This window comes from Venturia canescens, chromosome 1, assembly GCF_019457755.1.
Source record: "Venturia canescens isolate UGA chromosome 1, ASM1945775v1, whole genome shotgun sequence".
Classification (NCBI taxonomy): Eukaryota; Metazoa; Arthropoda; class Insecta; order Hymenoptera; family Ichneumonidae; genus Venturia; species Venturia canescens.
In genome coordinates this window covers 16,422,480-16,437,457 of record NC_057421.1, presented here as the reverse complement: position 1 = coordinate 16,437,457, position 14,978 = coordinate 16,422,480, and the positions used below count along the sequence as shown (strand labels likewise).

The window sequence follows — 14,978 nt, the reverse complement described above, 5'->3', positions numbered from 1 at the left end:
TAATTCAGAGAATTCTTCATTCGATAGTTTTTCAAATAACATTTCATTCAAAATATCGAATCATAAATGAAACAATCCACTTTGAATCAACAAATTGGTGTAAATAAAAGAGAACTTTCATATTCTCATTTGTGTCTTATTGAAGAACCATAATTTTGAATTTCAAAACTACACGCGTTTTTTCTGCCGGAATTGGAAAGCTGTTTAAATAATTTTGATAAATAAAAATCTTGTTGAATTTTATTTAAGGATTGTGATGGCAAACGGTAATTCAGAAATTAGAGTTGCTCGTGTGTGCCCATCAAATTCGAAAGATCTCGAAAAACAACCTCTTTCCTATAAAGCGACATTTTGTTTGAAATAAATCATCAGTTTCCGCAGAAACTTTCAAAAATTGCCGTAGCCGATGGTATTTCACATCGTCTTGGCGGGGTATTGGTAAAAGTTTTCAACTAGCAATAATCGCACCTCGGTAGAACCTCATTGGTTACGATATCGCCACTGCGCAAAGCTAACAAGCTAAGAATCAGTCCGAGTTTATATGGACGTTAGGGTGACGCTGCGCGAGTGAGAAACAGAACAACAAAACGCCACTACGCGGTGAGAGAGCGAACTGCGTGGCTTGAAACATGCTATAGCGCTCAACACAATCTCTCCTTTTCTAATCGATCTTGAACCCTCACGACTAAGCATCAGTAAGATTTGGAGGGACGTCATTGTGATTTTATAATATGTGGGCGTAAGTTTCAATCGTGAATCGTGGTTGATATTGAATTAATCTGTTAATGCATGTCGAAAAATTAATAGAATTCTCGATTTCAAAGACGAGCTTAAAATGCATTTTTTAAATCGATCTCAAACCCTTGCAACGTGTGCATTGGCATATGTGGAAAAAAGTGATCGTAAGCAAACAATAAATGCATCGTTTATTTAAATTGTGTTTCACTCGCAGAATTTATTAATTTGTTAAGTATTTTTTTCTTGATTTTGTGATCGCACTGTTTATTATTATTACTGTTGTTTTCATGAATTTTTCTGTATTATTGTAATCGAATCGTTCAACGAAAATCGGACTGTAGAAGTCCCGAGTCCAAAATTGAATGAAATTGCTTAAACTTATATAAACAATATGGAAGATTATAAAAATAAAAGAAAAAAAAAACCAATCCTTTTCGAATCGGTTTCGATCATAAATATGAGCCCGCGTTTGAACGAAGGGCTGTCAAGCCTGTCCATTATTTTGTGTCTACGTGGATCGTAAAGAGCACCTGAAACATTGTAAAATATAAAAGTGACGATAATTCGTACGTTCTAGATTCAGTAGATAAATTTTGGCGAGTCTCGTACGCTTTCGCGTCTTTCAAAGTGCACGATAAACCGCGTTTACCCCGACGACGCCCTGCGTCTGTCGATTGATGAGATCTAAACGCGGCGATGGCCTCAGAGCAACGTCACCGTGGCCGGCTTCCAGAAAATTACGAGATTCAAACTTACAAGACGTTTTTCAACGACGCAACGTCGTTTGACACTCGATCTTGGGGTCTGCCATATTTTTTATTCGAAAAATAATAGTCCGTTTCCGATTTCTTCGCTATTCTATCCTCGGCCATTGACCTTTTATCTTTCGTACGAGCTGTTTTTTTCGGCCTCTCTTAGATTATAAATAACGAAGAGCTGAACGTCAGTAAAACGTTTTAAATATAAATTTGTGGCTCACGTATATTTTTGCTGCAAGCGCGATCAATTTTTTCAATATTTCTATTCCGTAGTTGCCGGCCACCGAGTCGATCGTGTATTTTCGAGAGAAATACGATCCTACTTGTTTATTGGTTGAAAAATATTCCACAATATCCTTCACGATTTTCATTATTTTTCTCAATTATTTCGATGTCTTGGAAAATATGCAGTTTTCAGACAACAAACAAAATGCTCAAGCAGCCAATACTTCGTTCGAAATAAACTGTTTTTCGTATCGCCACTTTACATTTTCTTCTCGCCACATCTCGTGGAAACGTCAGAACTTCAACAATACCACGATTTCAAGGAGTCAAATTTATTCGTCAATCCGTCAACCGGGACTGTCATTCGTATACGCGAAGTTAAGGCAGTTTCATTCAGGTTATGAAAACACAGAGCGAGAATGGAAAACGATCTGCAATTGTAAAAATCCAAGTGTAAATACGGGGCCGAGAAAATTGACAAATCTTTAAATTGTTTATTGCCTTTTTCCTTTTGCTCATTTCAGAATGAAATAACAGTAAACAATAATAATTAATTGGAGATCGATGTTGTCGTTGGAGCGTCAACGTTTCAGCTCCGTGTCGGAGCTCCTCGAGAGAAGCTCATTTTTGCGGGGGTGTGGGAATACCCGATGGGCCGAGTGCCAAAAAAGCTTCTGTGCGTACATCAGTGCCACGAACGACATCCGTGTAGGATGTAAAAGCGGAGGGGATAACGCCATATAGCGTCGAGACACTCAGTTTTCAACTTAGTTTCGACTCTGCGCGTGCAACTCACGTCTCACGACACGAAACGTCACTCGTTAACACATACGCACACTTCGAAGAGAGATTCTCTGTAACTTCGATCGAGAACACACCGGGAAGCGAAAAAACGCAGCGAAATAAAAATGGCGGTACGTTTTTGTTGCCATTGGCGTCGAAAGGTTTATTTGTCTTTTCACTGCTAAAAAAATTGCTTTAAGCTCAATCGTTGAACATCCAACTTAACGGAAACCTGAATCGCGGTAAAACTGTTCATTTTTTATTCACTCACACTGAAAATCGATCGAGAGCCTCAAAATTCTTCGCGAACTCTATATAAATTTGAAAAGATTTCAAGTGAACAAACGATGTATATTTTCTCTTGCTTTCCGAGCTAGCGAGCTGCCTTAAATCCTTGAAGCACGAACGAATGTTTGCCCGCTTTTCGAATCCACAGAAATGTTCGGGCGACCTGCAAAACACTTTGAATCCATTTAACCACTGTAGTTTCGAGCGTTTTACGTATATTTTGGATTTGAATCTGCGTGCGTGCAACCTTTGCCGGCAGAGACCACGTCGAGTCTTCTTCAACATCCGGTATATTTATAGCTCTCAAAGTAGGAACTAACACTGCACACGCGGATTGAAACTTTTTCTAAAATACATCGTCCGTTTCTCACACCATGATCGATCGTCGAGGGCAATAAAATGTAAAAATAACCGACGCTTTCCTTCGTGTTAACAGCTAAATGAATGGGCATGAAATCAATTAATTTTTCGCATCGAACAATCAATGAAAAAATCAAAATTTCCTGGGCAAGTCTCGAAATTTTTGAAAAAAGTAGTAACTTCAATTTTTTGGAATTTTTTCTAAAAATTTTCACCGTTTTATGAGCTTCTTGCGAGATTCGTTCAGTACAAAGTTGCTTGACGAACGGAACCGTCGAAAATCTAAAATTCGCGTTAATCGTTTAGCAAAAGTTCGAAACAAACCTTGACCACAATCGCTCGTGAGCGAAATACAAGCTCGTAAATTCATACACAATCAAATGCACGGAAGAGACGAAACACTCACGCGAACTCATCACTGTCCCGCTTTTCGACCCTGAATCTAATTGGGCTAAAGCTTTGACAAATTTTCCGAACGGAGCCAAGAGAACGAAGCTCAACGCTCGAAACCTGGATTCACTCAGAATCGGATCCACTGGACGGTCATTCGCGTTCAAATTTTATATGGTTTATTCGTCCGAGATAAATCTTTTGACAAACTATAACAGTCGCTTTTTTTTCATCGAATCACCATTATTTTTATCAGCATCGAAAATATTAGAACAGAAATTTAATTCAATCGACGTACAGTGCCAGATTTATCGAATAAAGTTTCTCAATTATTTCTGCCCAATGTACAATGATTGCATGTTTGCACGAATATGACCTTTGCGTCTGTTTTCTATCGAGTCTTAGTGTGGAAATTACATTCTCTTACGAAATACGTGCATGAACAAACGAAAGCTATACAGGACGATATTAAAGGCAGAAAAGTCTGGGAGTAAGAAATCATTTATAAAGAGTCGAGATCATTTACGAATATAAAGTTTGAGTGGTGAGTTTCTTCGTATAGATTCACATTGTGTTATAAATACTTATTTATCGTCGAGCCGAAATGTGCCAGATTTCACTTTTACGTCACAGTCGACGTGCTAAAAGCACCGGCAGGAAACGTTCGAATTTTCGCCAATTGCAACACGGCATTTTGTATATCCCGAGGATTTGCATTGTAACGCGGATCGGACTGAAGCTTGTCCTTTCATTTGATCGACCTTCCGAATGTTTACTTCAATTTTCTTTGGGTTTGTTTGGGTGCAAAGCTCGTTCAGAAAGTTGAGCGTAAAACGAGCACGTTTGTTTCCGTTTGTTTTCGAATAAATCTGTAGTCACCTAAAATAATTGAAGAAGAAATGCCCAAAGCTATTAAACTTAATGGCGAGCAGCACCCGCAGCACACACATTCGTGGATGTATTATTGAACCGAGAAGATTTTCAAGACTCGAGATATAAACGGCACCTGCTCGGGCTGGCTTATAAAAGCCTGTAAATCTGACAGCAATTATTTATTTTCGACACGTGAATTTTTTCCCATCGAAGCTCGGCCTCCTTCTCCAGTTCTATTTTCACACTCTCGAAGCGTATTTTCGTTTAGTTTAAATTCTTCTCGAAATTAAGCATGCGAGCGAATTACAGTTTGAAATGATGTATCGACGAGTGTGATATTTTTAGAGAATGAAATAGATTTTTTTTTATTTCTCGTCGGATAGCACAGAATATTCGAGCGGCAGAAAAGCCACACCCCGAAATGCTCTTCTAGGTTGTCCGGAAAGAAATTCCGGACAATTATCGAAAACACGCGCAAATTTGGAGGTCAAAAATTCATGATTCGATGCACTTTTACAGCCTCGCAATAAGGAACAAGAAGCCGAAGTTCTCACTTGGATCGAAACCGTTCTCGGGGAAAAATTGCCGCCTGGTAACTACGAAGACATTCTCAAGGACGGCGTGATTCTTTGCCAGTTAATAAACAAACTCGCGCCTGGTTCGGTCAAGAAGATTCAGACGAAGGGCACGAATTTCCAGCTGATGGAAAATGTCCAGAGGTACGATGCGACCAACAAATTGTTTTGGATTATTTCAAAATTTTTCAGCAGGGCCCAAAGACCACGAGATAAAAGTAATGTGAAAAAATCCGTCGATTGAAAGTTTAGCGAAATCGTTAAATGAGTAAAATCGGACTTTTCAATTCTCAGATTCCAAGCTGCCATCAAAAACTACGGAGTACCTCAGGAAGAAATCTTCCAAACTGCTGATCTTTTCGAAAGACGCAATATTCCTCAAGTCACTCTTTGTCTCTATGCCCTTGGAAGGATCGTAAGTATTTCAGATTATGAAATGGAATTAAGTTGCGAGAGTAATTGTCACGAATGAAGAAGCTCTTTTTCTCAAGTATCTCAAGAGACCAATATTTCGAAAACATCTCATCCAGAATTTTGGGAAAAGTCAAAACTGGGAAATTATCATTGCAGTAATAGAGACAGGAACGACGTTGGAGTTTAAAATTTTTACTGAGCAAAATGCCAAATTTTACGGACAGTAAAAAAAAAAAAAAAACTCGTGTCTCCCTTGAATTACGTTATTTTGCGTTATTGTAACGGTAACTTTTCAAGCCGGGACCTTGATCTCGTTGGAAAATTCACGAATTTTGTTAAATATGATTCAAAAGTTATTTGACGTCTGCAGCAAAATTTAATTTGAGGCAAACCAAGTTTCGTTGAAATATTTAAATTTGAGTGCTTGGTCAAAATAATTATTCCGAATACACCCAATTTTTTAAATGTTTTTATATCAAATTCGGTTTCCGCTGGACCAAGATTTGAGCAGTATAAGCGACAGATATCGTTTTGCTTTCGAATTCTCAGCTACTCGTATTTTTTTTACCCAGTAACGTGGGAAAATTGCTGAATTAATTTTTCCATTGACTTGCCTAGACCCAAAAGCATCCTGAATACAATGGACCAGCTTTGGGACCCAAAATGTCTGAAAAGAACGAGAGAACCTTCACCGAGGATCAGCTCAGAGCTAGTGAAGGTCAGGTCAACTTGCAAATGGGTTACAACAAGGGTGCCAGTCAATCGGGACATGGCGGATTCGGAAACACTCGACACATGTAAAAACGTGTAAATTTGTATATTTAAATTTGTAAATATATCGAAAAAAAATCTGACATTCTTTCGAAAATTCAAAATCAATCAACATGTTTCGGAAACTATTTTGTTTCACAAAAATGCAAAAGATAATGAAAAACGTTCGTTATTCTGACAACGAATTAGTGAGAGAGTATCAAGGCAGGACATTTTGTACGAGATTTTCTAACTTTCTCACACTCCGTTCACAAAATGTCAAATCCAACATTGAGTTTCAATATACACAACTGTTACGAAATAAAAAAAACAACCCTGCTATTTTTTACATCAGAAATTCATTATAACTTACGAATAAATCGAAAGATTTTATCACATAATCCTTCACCTTTTTTCAGCGGCTTCATTTTTGTCGATATTGCCAAGTACGAAACAAGCAATGCAAAGCGAAACAAATTCTTTTTTTTTCATTCGATGGAAACAAATATTACGTCAAATAAATTAATGTGAAGTTGAGTTTATTAATTTCAATAAAAAATGTGTTCGTTTTATTCAAATGACGAACTACTTACGTATAAAAATAATCAATTCAGTGGAATAAAATTCAATTTTTCACAGGTAAGTCATAACTATAATTGACAATTTCCACCCAAGATGAAAATTGTATAGTCGAAAAACAACACATTTCAATCTAATTTATAATTCAATAGCTATATCCGTTTTTCAAAATTTTTATGTTTCTGAATAATGATGAAAACGACAAAACATTATATTGTTTTGAAAGAGTTGAACGGTGACACGATCGCTCGAGCTTGTAAACAAGGGAAGGGGAGAGGGAGAGATAGAACGAGCAAGTTGGGGCTGTGCCAAACTCTGGATGTAAGGGTATTGGGAGGAAGGACAAAAAAGTCAACGAGTCTATAGAACGCCATCACAAGCCTCGAACAATATAACAATAACGGACTGAAACGTAATATTCTGCAGAGGAATCTCAATTTTAACAAAATTTTCGTATCGTGACATTTAAAACGAAAATCAACGCGACTTCACACAATGGTGCACATTTTTCATTTTTTAACAATACTGAAAAGAAAATTTGACGTTTTTTGTCCGTGGATTTTTTTCGTACAGAATTCTCAACGAGAGAATTCCACCTGAAAAATCTAGAATATCAAATATTTTAAATGTATAGATTAATGATAAATATTTTTGTCGGATACTTTTTCCCATGTGGAATAAACTTTCAGCATTCGATTTTGGCTGCTCTAGATTTTTTCTTAAATCAAGCTTGCATAATAAGACGATTTCTAAAGGCGTGAATCATAATGAGTTTCCTCCACGACATTTCTTCGTTTTCATTTGCAGAAATTCGTGAAAAGAATGCGAGGTCATTCCGATGTATTTCTGTCATTTGAAACTTTTGAAAATGACGTTCTTCATTGAAAACGATGGAAAATATGAAAAAGTTCGTCATAACGTCAATTCGAGTCACAGGCGATAAAATTAAATTGATGTTTCGTTCTCCTTGGCACAAGTTTCAGTGCCGGCTAAAGTTATTCCTGGATCGTCGTTGCCCACGCCCGAGAAAACGCTGGACCGGGTCATGGCTTTACAATGATGTAGAGAATCACAAGGGCGCGTGTGCCCTCTTCGTTCATATAACGAACGCAAAATCATTCATTTTATCTCACCCCTGTGTTGTTGTTACTCTAAATAAATTCGAGTTCAATATGAGCTGAATATAGAGTTTATAAATCTGGTAAAAGTTTTCAACCGTATACCGGAAAGCAGCAGCGAATGACACAAAACTGGAAATATTAATAAACGTACAACCTCTAAATTATTTAATTTAACAAAAATCCTCTTTCGGCTTATTACGAGTGATTTTTATTTTGATATTGTTGAGCCGATTTTTGAATTAGCCATTTTTTTTCCACTCAAAATACCATTCTGCATTTTCATTCGATTTTGCAACTGTTATCTTCATATATTTATTCCGGCGGCTGTGAAACATCCTCACTCAAAATATCCGGTTGATAACTTTGGGCGGCCTGGAAAGCTCATTCCAGAATTAGTTGGCGAGGTTATAACGAAAAATTTTGTGAAAACATTCTCTCGAGGATGAAAATTCTGAGTCAGCTCGGAGTAAAAATAGTACCGAAGAATCTTTCGAGACTGCAAGTTATTTTTTCACGAAGGAAGAGGATTTGGAAATTTCTGAACTGTTTTTTGAAGCTTATTATCAAAGAGCATTCACCACTTGGAACAACTGACAACAATCATTAATAATAGTACATTATAACACTAGGACGAAAAAGTTTTTCGTACGCGTGTTATACGAAATTTTATATTACGAGTGATATAAAATAATTTTATTTACAAAAAGTTGAGAATATCAGTAAAACAATGATCAATTAAGAAACTCGCGTCATTCTTGTTCGTGTTCATGGTTTAATTTTCGTGGATTCATTCAAAAGTACTGTAAAAGTTTTATCATGAAGAATCAATAAATGAACTTGTGAATACGACAATTTGCAAAACTCAATAAATTTCAACAAAACATAAGAATTCTCATTCATGCAACCGTTTTCCAAAATGACGAACGAGAAGCGAGTCATATGTATTTGGGGAGAATGAATGGCTAGAATTTCGTATAGTACCGAGACGACAGGGCGTATCGTAAGCTCGCGAACCGGTGAGAAATAAATTTTGCACGCGCCACAACTATTTATCTGTCAAACTCCCAGCTGACCAGGCGCGCAAAAACAACAACAGGTGGTCAGGTAATATTCCAGCGTTTCGAAAATTCGATAAAGTCAAAAAAGAAAGTAATCAATAGCGTTTATGCTTTTTCAATCTAATGAAAATCCGTTATTGTTTCATAGAAATTGTTTATCCGAGTGTATAGTTTTGAATCAAGCCTTACCTGCCAAAGTGGACGTCCGGGCATTTTAGCTGATCGAATAGTTTTTTTTTTCTCGGATCACAAATTAGATAAAAACGTCAAGTAGATAAGAGAGGTTCTCTTGGATATTGGACGAGCGTAGCGCAAGCACAAAAAGTGTGCTCTGGCGCCCTGAGCTGCGTATATATCCGTGACAAGAATTCGCTCGTGTTGGTCAAAGCGTAGGCGTGCTTCTATATATGGATCACTTACTCATTCTCTCATCCACATTCTTACACGAGTATATTTCTAATACGATGTACTGCCTATCGTAATTACAGAAAGCTAACTTTACCGATCGAGTTGCTCGAGAACATCGCTGAATTTTGCAAAACTTGCAATAAGCTCTGTTATTTTAGGCAAGTACACAAGGAAATTGTTCAAAAATAGTTTCACTCACTCATCGTGTTTACAACGATGGAGATTCAGGTTGTTTAACGACCTCGGTATTTTTTAAGGAAACATTAAATTTGTATTTTCTTCATAGAAATATAAATAGAAGAGGAAGAATCAATTTTTCTAGTGAAAAATTATTGGAGAGAAATCTTGATACGGTGAAGCCAGAATTGTTTCGATTCGAACTTCAAATATGGTTGGAAACGACTTTTGAAGAAAGCTCATCTGAAAGGATTTTTATTGATTTAGTTTATTTTACTGATTTTTCGTTGTACATTTATAAGTAATGAACATCCCTATCTAAACTGAGTGAGTCGACATTTCGTTTGCTGTCTTCAATGCGTCTTATTAAAAGGCACTTTTTACAGAGTCAAAATTTATCATAAATTTATCAAAATCACTGCAACATGAACAGGAAGTAAGTTTTCTCAATATCTTCCGGATAATGCAGCGGAGCATACCCAGTTTCCTCTGGGAATTTTATTGGTGTCAATCAATATCAAAAGTTCATCGTAGCCATGGCAGTTCATCTTTGTAAGGACTATGGAGTACGGACTGAAAGAAATTTATGATTCAAACTACCATATTTGCATGTTTCCATGAAGTGATGATAATATTTTTTAGGTAACGCCGACTCCAAAAAATGTCGTTGAATTTACTATATTTTCGAAATCATCAGCAATACGAGTGTATAGTGATATAAACGACTAGTGATATCTTTCTGAAAGGGGATGTAGAGTTTTGTATTTAAGAATCGTACATTCGATAATGCCCATGGAGCCTGTTAAAAAAATAAACGTTGTTTATCATCATTACAGGTATCGTGTTATTATTATCACTAAAAGAAATGCTGCAGAACAAGCGAGCTGTTGATCAGATGTTCAACTTGTTTTTCTGCATATATCGCATAGAAAGAAAAACTATAGATTTTTTCCTTGACGACGATTTTCAGTGTAGTTTGTGTTTTGGTTGAAGACAGTCGAGTTAGCTAAGGCTACGATAAATAAGGAATATTTGAAGAAACTTTGATTATAATTGGAACTTTCCTGAGAAGATTGAAGACCAAGAATCGGAACATTAGGAGAACTTTGAAATGAGTTTAATTAAATTCACGACAAAAGGATACTTTCTGTAAGTAATTTCTAAGCGTGATTCACGTAAGTAAACAATCATTCGATGTTGAGAAAAATGAATGATTAAATAAATGATATAACCCGCACTGAATTTTATGTTTAAACCTATAACGATCCATTTCAAGTCACCGCTGACTCCCCGAAAATTGATTACTACCAATTTTCGTAATTTCATTCAACCATCGAATATTAAAATATTCGTAATTCCCTATTATTCACGTTATCCGCTTTACAACCTTTGTTTGAAATGATTTCATTCGTGGAATTGTGATCGAAATGATCGACGTTACTAACCAAACAACCACGGACCGGCAAACCACATTAAAGCTTCGACTATTGGTTTAACTGTCGGTTACATCCTTCAACTAGTTAGTCATTTATTCATCTAAATTCTTGTCTTATTTTAATGAAATTTATATTTTCTTGAAACAGGACGATCGAGCAAATCAAAAGTTGAACGGAAAATTAAAACCGACATGCTGCCCAAATCACATTAATTTAAACAAAAATATCGAGGTCATCAGGTAACGAATTCTTTTACTTCACCAAACAGAGCCAGTCAATCGATAATACTTTTTTTTATGCGTACGCACACTCGGACTATAGACTAATGTGTGTAATGTAATTTCATGGAGTCGAATATTCAATAATTAAATGTTTTGCAATCACAAAAATAGTACAAAACTATAGAACAAAATATGTGCAATGAATGATAGTGTAAAAAGGGTACGTTCCATAAAATATTTTTTCTTATCGAAAAAGCTACTCGTCTAGCGAGTTAGGTTTCGAGGTCTTCTTTCATCGGTTTTTTCTTAGCAATGTGATCAGTTATTCCGGTTTCTTGTTTCGAGCTTAGGCGCGTTAAGCCCGTGCTTGCTTTCTGGTTCTAACCTGACTTTCCACTTTTTATAACCGATGAAATAACTGATAAATGGCGACTTTTCTGTTATCTTTGAATATCTTCGCTGTTAAACACTCGAAGATCAATAGATTGAGTATTATCATGTTACGAGGTAAGTATTTGAGTATTATCGTTGGTATGTTGTCCAGAGGTTTATTCTTAGTTTTATTGAGTAATATTTAGTGACTTCAATGTGTGATGTATAAATTCAAGGGGGTTTCGGTCAAAATGTTTTTGTTATATTTTACCCCGGGCGGTAGCGTGGCCGAGCGGTCTAAGGCGCTGGTTTAAGGCACCAGTCTCTTCGGAGGCGTGGGTTCGAATCCCACCGCTGCCAATTTTTTTTCGTTTTTGTCATGGGTGTCATCAAACATTATCATTCCTCCGGCTACTCCTTGGTATAAATTTGTTCAACGATTACACATTTTTTTGAAATATGTGGGCAACATTATTAAATTTATTCTGTCATGATGGACAATCATTTAATCGCTCCGATCGCTCAACAGTCACGCTACTTCGTCAACCTATATGAATCAAGGTTGATGGGTGACGGCTACGTAATTTTTGCAGCAACCATATTTTTCGAAAATTTCAAAAAACGAAACTTGCTTGAAAACAATATTTTTATTATTTTAGAAATATAATTGGTAAAGAACCAACATTTTTATACAATTTTATTATTAAAAAAATGTTTGAAAAGTTCATTTTGACTAGCGTGGTGCAGCAGCTGCCGCTGCTGTTGATGTCACGCTGTCAGTTTTGTTTACAAATTCTATAGGTTATGAAGTGAGTTTACTGTCCAAAGTAGCATTGCACTGGAGGAAAATGAAAAAATGAACAATCAAAAGGTTTACCGGGATAAAAATTGTCGTTTTGCAAAAATTTACAAAAAAACGTGGCGAAGCTAACGAACGACAAAATATGACCAAAATATCGAACTGACGTCACATGCGAACGTATATTGAAAATGCAGCGTTGTCAAACATTACTGATCCATTTGTCGTGTAATCCGAATGATTTCTCATCAGATATTTTTTCATATTTCAGCTGATTTTCAATGGTAAGGTTTAAAAACTAAAATACTTATGTGTATTCTTGAATATCCATGAAATACAACGATTGATTTTTTTTGCGAAATCTTGGATATAACTAACGAAAAAATTCAATAACTTTTCATGTGTGTACGGCTTTCATATGCCGGAGTAATAAGTGTCAGAGATAAGTCGATAATCAATAATTTATTTGCTGCTAAACTACACGGTAACTATAGCGTCGAAATTTTGCAAATCTATCCAGTGCGTATTCATTTTTGCCTACCAAAAATATCATCGCGTAATCTTGGATAGCGAATATTCACCCATCTACCTTAAAATGTGAGAGAAAATCTCACGCGCAACCATTGACGGGTTAAATAAATTTGGAGGCTTGCAAATCATCTACGATAAACTCAGGTCAGACGACTCAAGCCGGAGAAACAACCTTTTCGAACCTGAAACGTTGAATAAACTTGAAGGCTCACGGGGAAAGAAAAAATTAGATAAAATTACTCAACATTTTACACTGTTTCTACTACTCATATTGTTCTCATTTCGTCCAAAAAGAGAAATATCGTTGGATTGATAGATCGAGTTATTGTTGATGAATGTTTTGCCAAAATATGACAAAAACACATTGGCACTCGCTGAAGGATACGAGTTCCAAATCGTCTCGGTGAAAGTAGCAATAAAGAAGACTTCTCGCCGTTGCCCTGCGGATAAAAAAAATTCTGGGATGACAAGTCTGTCTGTGCAAGGAATAAACGCGATTTTGCTAATTACGATTGTTCTATTCTTAAGGATGTTATGAGTTTAAGGCTTGTCTTTCTAGATGTCATGTCCGCTGTCTAATCCTCTCTTGATGTCTTCCGAGTGTCGATCGGCGAAGAATTTAGAAGTTTGTTGAGGAGTACTGAAAAATATTAAAAAATGAGTCACAGACACGCGCTCCGCGCACGTCACCTTCTTGCATAGCGTATTTTTTTTTAAATTTTTACCCGGATTAATAATTCAACTCATTAATAACTATTGAGTAACTATTGAAAGAATGTCCAATTCGAAGAATTTTTGAGAAATCGAGTCGAGCAAAACGATATGGACAAAATGTCAAAGATGGTTCGAATTCCAAGCTGTCATTTTGACGGGACGAATGAACGTTGTTTTTTCCGAATGAATTTAGCCGCACAATGCTCGCGTTTCAAGAACCAATCGGAATCGCGGAAAAGCGATGACAATGAACAGCTAATTCACGCGTCACAACCTTACTTTATAAACAGAGATAAAATAACGCGAGTCCAAAATACAAAATCGAGGGAGTATTAACACCAAATGGGAAGAATAATCATTAACGGGACTCAACATTTATTATTTTCGCCATTATTGAGGCGAGCGATAACTGGAAGACCACCGCGGAGACCAAGGTCAATAACAGTCGCAACGTCACAACAGATAAACTCGCTTTCAGTGCTCGAATCAGTGAATCTACCAGTTATCTTGAAATGAGAACATTTATATCAACTCTTGTGCATCTAGAAAAAGTTCCAGTCTTCAGGATTATTCATCCGATTAGGTAGAACAAGAATCGTATGAATATTTACTCAGATTTTGAGCTCTAGAGGACCGAAAAACTGATATATCGGCTCGCCTCGTGACATGAACTTTGTATATAGTTGATACGCGATACCAGACGCTAATTTGGGCACTTTTTAAGGGCGACGTTAACTCTCAAACCCCGGCCGTCTAAAGGTCAATGGAATTTGGTATTTCAATGTCAGTTTATCGCGAAACAATTGTCAAGCTTCACACACCACTCGAAGTGCAAGGCACTATATTTTTTGGCCAAATCGAACAACATTGTTTCGATTAAATTTCTCAAAAATGTAATTTTCTAGAATAAAGATTGACATTAAATCACTGCAACAATTTTCAAGCAATGTTCTTATCGAAACCGTGTCTCTCGTTTTTGGAAAAACTTTCAACGCTTCGCACAACTCATTCTTACTTTCTCTGTACTCGATTAATTTGGAGAACCAACCGAAGACGCTCGGAAAGATCGTACGAGTTGCGTCGGCACGCGGCGCCGTGGTTCACACCTAACAGGATTGCATCCAGAGTGGGAAAGTTGCAAGTATACTGGAACAAGTTTTGAGTCGCTCAATTGTTGGTCACGGAATGCGAGACTTTGATTTTTCAAAATTATCCCAGACTGCTGACGTATCGACCCTAAAAAAAATCTATCTGAGCCGAACATGAAAAACTAGAACAGGGGGAACGTCTTGTGACTAAACAGAGTTAAGATTAACGCTGGATGTTCGCGATCGATAAAAAAAATCATAGCTGAATTTCAACTACGACAAGAAGCTAACAGAGAAAAAACCTTAGATCCGACGATATT

General features: G+C 36.7%; 2 protein-coding genes and 2 non-coding genes across 4 annotated transcripts in view; 2 read left to right on the top strand and 2 right to left on the bottom strand.

Annotated features, from left to right (window-relative positions):
• Window positions 1–9,257, bottom strand: part of LOC122409201 (muscle-specific protein 20-like) — a 29,668-nt gene extending 20,411 nt beyond the window's left edge. Inside the window, exon 1 of the mRNA XM_043416551.1 lies at window positions 9,102–9,257. Coding sequence (XP_043272486.1) covers window positions 9,102–9,125 — 24 coding nt within the window. The 5' untranslated portion in view covers window positions 9,126–9,257. The remainder of the gene's footprint in view (window positions 1–9,101) is intronic.
• LOC122405648 (U4 spliceosomal RNA) lies at window positions 373–513 on the bottom strand. Its single transcript, XR_006259797.1, has one exon. It is a non-coding gene; the product is annotated as a U4 spliceosomal RNA (small nuclear RNA).
• Window positions 2,474–6,555, top strand: LOC122409205 (myophilin). Its single transcript, XM_043416562.1, has 4 exons — window positions 2,474–2,635; window positions 4,935–5,134; window positions 5,285–5,405; window positions 6,023–6,555. The coding sequence occupies exons 1-4, from the start codon at window positions 2,630–2,632 to the stop codon at window positions 6,203–6,205; spliced, it is 510 nt and encodes a 169-aa protein (XP_043272497.1). The 5' UTR covers window positions 2,474–2,629; the 3' UTR covers window positions 6,206–6,555.
• Window positions 9,258–11,804: 2,547 nt separating the features above from the next.
• Window positions 11,805–11,886, top strand: TRNAL-AAG (transfer RNA leucine (anticodon AAG)). Its single transcript has one exon. It is a non-coding gene; the product is annotated as a tRNA-Leu (tRNA).
• The last annotated feature ends 3,092 nt before the right edge of the window (window positions 11,887–14,978 follow it).

Coding starts and splice junctions, on each gene's coding strand:
- LOC122409205 (XM_043416562.1), top strand. Junction 5,135..5,284: donor CTGATGGAAAATGTCCAGAG/GTACGATGCGAC, acceptor TTCAATTCTCAG/ATTCCAAGCTGCCATCAAAA. Junction 5,406..6,022: donor TCTATGCCCTTGGAAGGATC/GTAAGTATTTCA, acceptor TGACTTGCCTAG/ACCCAAAAGCATCCTGAATA.